The sequence below is a fragment of the Penaeus chinensis genome, chromosome 17 (genome assembly GCF_019202785.1).
Source record: "Penaeus chinensis breed Huanghai No. 1 chromosome 17, ASM1920278v2, whole genome shotgun sequence".
Taxonomy (NCBI): Eukaryota; Metazoa; Arthropoda; class Malacostraca; order Decapoda; family Penaeidae; genus Penaeus; species Penaeus chinensis.
In genome coordinates, this window is record NC_061835.1 from 17,999,900 (window position 1) to 18,009,899 (window position 10,000).

At 46.7% G+C, this 10,000-nt stretch overlaps 1 protein-coding gene across 1 annotated transcript in view; it reads right to left on the reverse strand.

Annotated features, from left to right (window-relative positions):
* The window catches only part of LOC125034082 (Down syndrome cell adhesion molecule-like protein Dscam2), a 124,758-nt gene that overhangs the window by 42,752 nt on the left and 72,006 nt on the right, over positions 1-10,000 (reverse strand). Inside the window, exon 21 of the mRNA XM_047625724.1 lies at positions 1,693-1,854. Within this exon, the coding sequence (XP_047481680.1) occupies positions 1,693-1,854 (162 nt within the window). The remainder of the gene's footprint in view (positions 1-1,692; positions 1,855-10,000) is intronic.

Below are 10,000 nucleotides of genomic sequence, written 5' to 3' on the forward strand. Positions count from 1 at the left end.
AGGATTTTAGGGATTAAGGACCGTGTGATTATATGTATGTGTTTAGGGATTAGGGATTTTTTTTAGGTATTACAGACTGTGGGATCAGGGATTTTTTAGGGACTGTGTGGGATTAAAGATGATTTTTATGGATTAGAGACCGTTGGATTAGGTATGTTTTTTAGGAATTAGGGGACCGTGAGATTTGGGATGTTTTTTTTATGGATTAGGGACTGCGTGGGATTAAGTATTTTGGAGAGGACTAAGGACCGTGAGATTAGGAACGTTTTAAGAACGTTTTGAGGTGGATCAGTGAGAGATTGAGATGGGACTTGCTTAGTTGTTAGTTTTGTTGTAATTACCATCATTTTACGTTTTAATTTTTTGTTTTTTTGTTTTTGTTTTTGTGTTATCATCCTAAGCGTTTGTCCTTTTTGTGATGCGATGGGAGCGTGACGTCGTTTTTAATTATTTGATGAGATCACTGATTAGTAAGGCAATTCTGTGATGACGGGATTAGTAATGTGATTAGGGATTGGTAATGCAGAGGCGGAATGACGGGTCGGCCGCCCATCACGCCCCCCCCCCCTTCTCCCTCCCCCCCCTGCATTCCTTCCTGGCATGGGGTATCTGTCGCGTGGAAGAGGGGGGGGAGGGGGGGGACGAATGGATAAGGGTAAGGGAGGGAGGGAGGGGGGGAAGGGGAGGGGGAGGGGGAGGGAAATGGAGGGACTTCGGACCGTGAGATTAGGAAGGGAGGGGGAGGGGGAGGAAGGGAGGGAGGGAGGGAGGGAGGGAGGGTTGGTGGGAGTGAGGGAGGGAAGGAGGACAGGGCGGGGGGAGGGAGGGAGGGAAGGAGGACAGGGCGGGGGGAGGGAGGGAGGGTGAGTTTGATAAATGCGTATCTGAAGGGGAGGTCAACAGACAGATTTATGAATGAATAAACGAATGAATGAGTGAGTAGTGAGTGAGTGAGTGAATGGGCAAACGCATAAAGAGAGTATTTCTTTTTTTACCTTCTTCTTCTTGTTCATTCATTCATACGAAACAATAAATAAATTAATAAAGGAATAAATAAATGATAACTGATAAATTATAGATTAATGAATATTTGAAAATGGTCACGTTAACATTTGGGATACCGAGATGATATTATATTCATCCGTAAAACAAAATCATATATATAAACAATATATAAACATATAGATCCCTCCCCCCCCAAAAAAAAAATATATATATAAATATATATATATATATATATATATATATATATATATACAAATGTATAAATAAATGATAGAGTATAAAAAAATACCTGGCGTACTTGGGTTAAGTTGTAACGTATCTGCGACGGAATCAAATATATATAAACTTCTTCCCCAACATAAAAAGATAAAAACCTGGTCAGACTTAAGAAGTTGTGTGAAGTTTTCCGTAACGAAATCAAATAAAACAAAAAACGTATATGAAATTCCTCCCCTTTTTAGACTTTTTCCCACCTTGAGAACTTGGCTGAAGTTGTGACGTACCTCTGACAGAATCAACAAAAAAGTATATAAACTTTTTGTCCCTTTTACTCTCACAGAATCCCCCCACCCCCCACCCTCCAATAATAATAACAATAAATGATAATAAAGTCATAAATAATAAAGTAAATAATCATCCCCTTAAAACAAATAACAAAAATAAAAAAATAAAAAAGTTGTGACGTACCTGTGACGGATACGGTGACGTCCCTGGAGGCGGTGTGTCCGTGCGGGTTGGTGGCTCGGCAGGTGTAGCGTCCGCCGTCGCTCTGCCGCATCGTCTGCATCACCACCAGCGTCCCATTCTCGAACACCCGCTGCCGAATGTCCGTCGGAAGGGCGCGGCCGTCTGCGGGAGGGGGAGAAGGGGGTTAGGGAGATTTTTTTTTTTTTTTATCGGAGGGAGAGGTGTTCATATGGGTGATATATCCTCTATGCATGTATATATATGCTTTCAAATACAGACAGAAACACATACACACATACATACATACACACACACACACACACACGCATACAATAACGTACATACATACATACATACATACATACATACATACATACATACATACATACACGCACACAATAACATAACGCTTCATATTCCCCAAAGGTTTTTTAATTGGCAGAAACTCTACGGCCCAGCAACCCACATTTTACTACTGATGTGAATGAATGAGAGGGTAAGGCCTGTGCATGTGTGTGCATATATATTGTGTTTTCTCGTTCATGTGAGTCGTAGAACAGATGAGAGTAAATCAGAAAGGCATTTTCACGCCAGTTCTGCCCTTTATTTTCCCAGGGCATGACGGTTTAGCAATGATGTTGGCAGTTCCCTCCAGTTAACCCAGACACCTGTGAGAGTTATCAGCGCCGTACAGAATGTGTGGACATGACACTGTACATCGTATACGTACATCACACTGTACTTCAGCAGATATACAGTACAGCCGTGCGTACTGTATCCAACTCGCTGTCCTTTTTTGCGCCGCCGAGGCAAAAATGTTAATACACGTCAAATTCCGTCTTTCTAACTTGAGTGTACCCTGAATTATGAAGCGAAAAAATCTTACGCTGCCTCGCTTTACTATGTTTTTTTTTTTTTTTTTTTTTTTTTACACTGAGTGACGACAGAAAGAGAGGGGGGGGGGAGACTCCTCTTCTCCCAAAGTGCGAAAAAATGAAAAAGAAAAACATGAAGCGCGGCGGCAGAGCGAATTAGCTTAAACCTGGAGTCCGGCCATTTTACAATACCGTCTATTCACGTATCACGCGTCAACAGCTGGGAAAAATTGAAAGGAAAAAATCGATGAATAAAAACCATGTTTGGGGCAGTCTTTATTCCATCCTCCTCCTCGTACTCCCCTCTTCCTTCCTCTCTCTTCCTCTCTCCGTTTTCCTACGCCGAAACTTATTATTTTCCGTCCCTCCCCCATCCTTCTCCTCCTCCACCTCTCTTCCTCCTCCTCCTCCCACCCTATTTCTCCTCCTTCTCTCCTCCTCCTCCTCTCCTCCTCCTCCTCCTCCTCCTCCTCCTCCTCCTCCTCCTCCTCCTCCTCCTCCTCCTCCTCCTCCTCCTCTTCCTCCTCCTCCTCCTCCTCCTCTTCCTCCTCTTCCTCCTCCCCTTCTCCTTCTTCTTCTTCTTCTTCTTCTTCTTCTTCTTCTTCTTCTTCTTCTTTTCATCATCCTCCTCCTTCTCCTCTTCCACCTCCTCCCCTTCTCCTTCTTCTTCTTCTTCTTCTTCTTTTCATACTCCTCCTCCTTCTCCTCTTCCAACCCCCCCCCCCCCCCATCCCCACTCTCTCACATGGAGTATCATTCTCCCCATTAAAAGATTTTCCGAATTAAGCCCAACTCTCCCTGGGCAGAGTAAATTGTACATACTCACACTCACAACACACACATACACATGGAATGTCACATGGGGGGAAGGGGAGGGGGTGGAATAATTGCAGGGGGGGGTGAAGGGAGATAATTTTTCGGGAAGGGAGAGAGAGAGAGAGAGAGAGAGAGAGAGAGAGAGAGAGAGAGAGAGAGAGAGAGAGAGAGAGAGAGAGAGAGAGAGAGAGAGAGAGAGAGAATATGTGTGCTTGCATTTATAGTATTATTAAAAGAGGTATTTTATTAATGTAAGCTAAACGTTGCACTGAAGCCAGATGCATTAATATTTTGTGTTGGTGGGTGACACATGGAAGAGAACTAAGAGAGAGAGAGAGAGAGAGAGAGAGAGAGAGAGAGAGAGAGAGAGAGAGAGAGAGAGAGAGAGAGAGAGAGAGAGAGAGAGAGAGAGAGCAGGAAAGAGGAAGAGAGAGAAAGAGAAATTGAGAGATTAAGACAAGAAGAAAAAAAATAGAAAGAGAGAGCATTCATCATCCGATCAATCCTTACTCCCACAGCGCAAGGTCGGGCACTGTCGCCTCCAAGTTTCCGATTAACCTAAATGGAGGCATTGGGGTAGGAGAGAGGGGGGGAGGGGCGAAGAGGCGGGGAGGGAGAGGGGAGGGAGAAGTCAAAACGGGCGACCGTGAGCACGCTACAACCTCCACGCTCGCACTTTTGATATAATGCAGGAGACAAGAGAGAGGCCGCGACTCCGTTCCAAACGCGGGGCATTATTGATAAGCTCCATCGTGGACGGACGAGAACGAGACCTACGCCGACAGAGGGGAGGGAGGGAGGGAGGGAGATGGAGGGAGGGAAGAAGGGAAGGAGAGGGAGGAGGGAAGGAAGAAGACAAGCAGAGAAGCAGTGAGGGTGGCATGTATAGAGGGGGGACAGGAAGATGAGGGAGGTGGAGGAGGAGGAAGAAGGGAGGGGGGAAAGTGTAGGAAGATGTAGGAAGTGAAGAGGTAGGTGAGGAGAAACAGATAGACCGAAGCAGAGAAAGAGGTGGAGATAAGAAAGAGAGCTAGAGAAGGGAAAGAGAGATTGAGTTAGAGAGAGAGAGAAATAAAGAGAGAGAGAGATAAAGAGAGAGAGAGAGAGAGAGAGAGAGAGAGAGAGAGAGAGAGAGAGAGAGAGAGAGAGAGAGAGAGAGAGAGAGAGAGAGAGAGAGATAGAGAGATAAATAGATAGAGAGAGAGATAGAGAGAGAGAGGGAGGGAGGGAGGGGGAGAGAGAGAGAGAAAAAAAAAAGAGAGAGAGAGAGAGAGAGAGGAGAGAGAGAGAGAGAGAGAGAGAGAGAGAGAAGAGAGAGAGAGAGAGAGAGAGAGAGAGAGGGGGGGGGGGGCAAAGGAAACAGAGAGAGACAGAGATTGAGAGAAGAAAGGGAGAGAAACAGAGAGACAGAGAGGGCGACAGAGAGAGCGAGGGAAGGGAGAGAAGGAGAGAGGAGAGCGAGTGGACCAGCGGAAACAAGCGTGCGCCCGATGCCACTCCAGAATTGTGATCCCGTACACTAATTGATAAACAATGTTAGTATCGTACGACGCAAGGGGAGGCCGGAGGAGAGAGGAGAGAGACGAGGAAAAAAAGCGGAGGAAACATGGTTTGCGAAAATCACCCAGGAAAAGGGGCAGAACAATCCAAAGCATTTTACTATTATGGACACACGTACGTACATAAATACACACGCATGTATGTGTGTGTGTGTGTTGTGTGTGTGTGTGTGTGTGTGTGTGTGTGTGTGTGTGTGTGTGTGTGTGTGTGTGTGTGTGTGTGTGTGTGTGTGTGTGTGTGTGTGTGCGAGTATGAGTGCGAGCGCGAGCGTGTGTACATGCGTGTGTTCGCGTACACGCCCCTGCATCGCGGCGCCGCCCGGACCTCCGTATGTGTCGGCTCAGATGGGTAAATAATTGAACAGCTGCGAGGCAGGACATGTCATCCACGCCGGCCGCCTCCGCTCAACATGCTTTGCTCTATTAACTCCTTTAATATTTAAAATACTTTCCTTGTTATTTGACGGAGAGGAAAGTCCTCGGTATTTATGCCTATCGGATATTCAATTTCGTGTGACTATTTCAGATTAAAATTCATTATTAACAGCTCACCTAAAATGTTATACAGACGATAATTCTTTATATATAACACCGCAAATCATATGCAACAAAAGAACATAAGCACAACACACTTCCCAGCGAGATAAAGTATGCATTACAGGTAAAAGCAATATTTATAAACCGAGAACTGTACTTGTGACTGGCCAAGGAAAAACAGTACTTAAGCACATACAACACAAGGAACGAACAACTGCAGAACGAACTCCAGCATGTAAATAAAACAGCGAATGGAAGAGTAAGAAACACATGAATAAGCAAAGAGGGAGCAAGAAAACGTAGGAATATGCAAAGAAAGATAGATCAAGAGAACACATGAATAAGCAACGAAGGGGAGAGGAAAACACGTGAATAAGCAAATGAAGGAAAATAGAACACACGCGAATAAGCAATGAAAAAGATATTAAAAATAACACGCGAATATGAGACGAAGGATAGGACAGAGAACGCAAGAATAAGCAAAGAAAGAGAGAGTACGAAACACACCAATAATGAAGGATGGGAGATAACAACAACAACAACAAAAAAAAACACACAAGAATAACGAACGAAGGAAAAAAAGATAAAAAGAAGAAGTAACGACGACAAGAACAAGAAAACACACGAATAACCAACGAAAGAAACAAGCAAAACAACGCACTTCTAGGCCCAATTGTGTATCCCCCCCTCCCCCCCTACCCTCTCCCTTCACGATTTTATTCATTTCATTCACACCTCGCTGGGCACAAAACCTCACGGATCCGAGCGAGGACGAGGTCGTGCTCAGCGGACCGACTCGTAGAACATAAACAGGCCCGTGTGATTCCTGCGGCCGCCGTCGATACGAAGATGGATGGGGCGCATGTGCAGGCGAGGGGGGGGGGGGGGGGGGGGGGGGGGGGGTCAGGGAGCGGATGGGGTGAGGGGGTGAGCTGGGATGCGATGAGCCTTCGGGGGGATGAGGGAGATGGAGCTGTGATGAAAAAGGAGGAGCTGTGATGAGGGAGATAAAGCTGTGATGAGGGAGATGGAGCTGTGATGAGGGAGAAGATGCTATGATGAGGGAGAAGGTACTGTGATGAGGGAGAAGGTGCTATGATGAGGGAGAAGGTGCTGTGATGCGGGGGATGGAGCTGTGATGAGGGAGAAGGTGCTATGATGAGGGAGAAGGTGCTGTGATGCGGGGGATGGAGCTGTGATGAGGGAGATGGAGCTGTGATGCGGGGGATGGAGCTGTGATGAGGGAGAAGGTGCTATGATGAGGGAGAAGGTGCTGTGATGCGGGGGATGGAGCTGTGATGAGGGAGATGGAGCTGTGATGCGGGGGATGGAGCTGTGATGAGGGAGAAGGTGCTATGATGAGGGAGAAGGTGCTGTGATGCGGGGGATGGAGCTGTGATGAGGGAGATGGAGCTGTGATGCGGGGGATGGAGCTGTGATGAGGGAGAAGGTGCTGGGATGAGGGAGATGGAGCTGTGATGAGGGAGAAGGTGCTGTGATGAGGGAGAAGGTGCTATGATGAGGGAGAAGGTGCTGTGATGCGGGGGATGGAGCTGTGATGAGGGAGATGGAGCTGTGATGAGGGAGATGGAGCCGTGATGCGGGGGATGGAGCTGTGATGAGGGGGATGGAGCTGTGATGAGGGAGATGGAGCTGTGATGAGGGAGATGGAGCTGTGATGAGGGGGATGGAGCTGTGATGAGGGAGATGGAGCTGTGATGAGGGGGATGGAGCTGTGATGAGGGGGATTGAGCTGTGATGAGGGGGATGGAGCTGTGATGAGGGAGAAGGTGCTGTGATGAGGGAGATGGAGCTGTGATGAGGGAGAAGGTGCTGTGATGAGGGGCAGGGCCACAGGCTGATGAGGGAGATGGAGCTGTGATGAGGGGCAGGGCCACAGGCTGATGAGGGAGATGGGGCTGTGATGAGGGAGATAAAGCTGTGATGAGGGAGATGGAGCTGTGATGAGGGAGATGGAGCTGTGATGAGGGAGAAGGTGCCGTGATGAGGGGCAGGGCCACAGGCTGATGAGGGAAATGACGAGCGTTGCAGTGACTGTCCAGCGCGGGTAAACAGCATTATAAATAGCTCTTTATGGAAGCTAATTCGATTCCGTTGACAAAGTAGTAGTAGTATGAACTCTTCCCCCCTCTCTCTTTTTTTCTCTCTCTCTAAAGCCAAATCGCATTTTATGACAGATGAAATTACACAAACACCTGTTAACACCAGAAAAAAAAAAAAAAAGGGACAGCTCTTCCTACTCCCACCACCGCTCTTACTACTATCCCTACTACTACTACTACTACTACTATCATTCCCGGTACTACATCAACCATTCGGAACGCGCTACCACCACCGCCGCTAGTAGTAGCCACATGAATTTTTGAATTATTGGCCGGCTGTCATTGTGAATCAGTCAGCGCCGCCCGTGACAGCAAGAATGGAAGCCAGCGAGGGAGGCGCTCGACTAGGCACACGGCGCGGGCGGTGACGAGGCTGAGCAGTTTCCAATAAACGGAATATTCACAGACATTGCAATCCGAAAGGGAGGAAGGAAAGGGGAGAGGGGGGAGAGATGGGGGAAAGGGTGGGGGATGATGGGAGGGAGGGAGAGACGGAAGGTGGGAGAGGGGAGAGAGAAAGAGGGGAAGGGGAGGGAGAGAGAGGGACAAAAAGAATGAGAGAGAGAGAGAGAGAGAGAGAGAGAGAGAGAGAGAGAGAGAGAGAGAGAGAGAGAGAGAGAGAGAGAGAGAGAGAGCGCAAGACAAAAGGGAGGGAAAGAGGGGAAGGGGAGGGAGAGAGAGGGACAGAGAGAAGAGAGAGAGAGATAGATAGATAGATAGAGAGAGAGAGAGAGAGAGAGAGAGAGAGGGGGGGGAGAGAGAGAGAGAGAGAGAGAGAGAGAGAGAGAGAGAGAGAGAGAGAGAGAGAGAGAGAGAGAGAGAGAGATAGAGAGAGAGAGAGAGAGAGAGGGAGAGAGAGAGAGAGAGAGAGCAAGACAGAAGGGAGGGACCCCAAGAAGTCCTTCCGAGGAGTCCAGAGCCAAAGGGGGGGGCGGGGCAAGGAACCCAAAGACCCCGCTTGTGCTTATGGCAAAATGCAGCGTAAATAAACAATGGCGTTTTTCTTTACATTTATTTTTTCTTCTTTTTTAAGTGGCAAAATGTCGAAACTTTGGCGCAAGTTCATTAGCGTAGAAAGCTGGAGAGAAGGTGCGCGTGGCCTCGGCGTTCAAACTCCATTATTCAGTAGTATGGGGTGAAAGTCTAATGCAAGTTGATTTTTCAATTAATGCATTAGGAGAGGGAACAGAAAAAAAGCGAGCGATGACCGAGGGAGAGCGGGGACCAGAAAATGACACAGAGAAGGGACCGCGGTTACAAGGGACAGGTTGTAGTAGCCGTCGTTGTTAAAATTGAAGTAGGAGTAGTAGAAGTTGCTGTGCTTGTTGTAGTAGGAGTAGTTGTAAAAATTATAGTAGGAGTAAAAGTCGTAAGGGCAGTTGTAGTAGTAGTAACTGATGTTATGTTGGGACAGCAATAGTAGTTTTAGTTAACTGTAGTACTAGCTTTAAAAATGATTGCAGTGGCAGCAGGAGTAGTAGTAGTAGTAGTAGAAGTTGCTATTGTTATTGCTATCGCTGCTGTAGCTGTCGCTGCTTCACAGTAGCATTATCTCAAGAAGAAATGGTACGAAAAAAACAATGAAAATCAAGATCCCATTTGGGCCACAAGCAAGTCCGCTTCCCTCCACCGCACCACAAGACACCAATTACTGAACTGAGGAAAAAAAATCAAGAAAAAAATACCTAAGTGACACAAGATTAGAAGAAGAAGAAGAAAAAAAAAAAACAGAACCAGAAAATCCACCATAATTCCTTTCTAATCACAGTGAATCCGCACTTCTCGTTCCCTCACTTGCTTCCATTTCGAAACCTCCCGAGCAAAAGCATATTCTTAAACGACCCTTAACACGGCGTCGACTTAATCTCAAAGTCGATCCAATCAAGTCTTCTTCTTTTTTTCTCTCTCTTTTTCTTTTATTTTTGAGAGAGAGCGAGTGCTTCCTCCTTCCCCTCTGACTGCGCTGGGCATAACTGCGAGCTCATTTATGGATTGCTGTTAAGTATCCCTGAGCGAAGCAGGAAGAAAGTTGCCAAGTGTCGTTTTTTGTGTAGCAGTTGTTGCTGTTGCTGTTGTGGTGGTGGTGGCAGTTGTCGTAGTAGTAGTAGTAGTAGTAGTAGTAGTAGTAGTCGTAGTAGTAGTAGTAGTAGTAGTCGCAGTAGTAGTAGTTGTTGTTGCAGCACAGCAGTCGTAGTAGTAGTTGTAGTGGTGGTGGTAGTGGTGGTGATAGTAGTAGTAGTAATAATAGTAGTGGTGGTGGTGGTAATAGTAGTAATCGCAGCAGGCTATTTAGCAGTGGTAGTAACGCTAGTAGTAGTAATGGTGTTAACATAAATAGCCATATGAGGCGGTTTAGAAGCCATTTTTACATTAAATAAATGCAGTAGTAATCGTAATA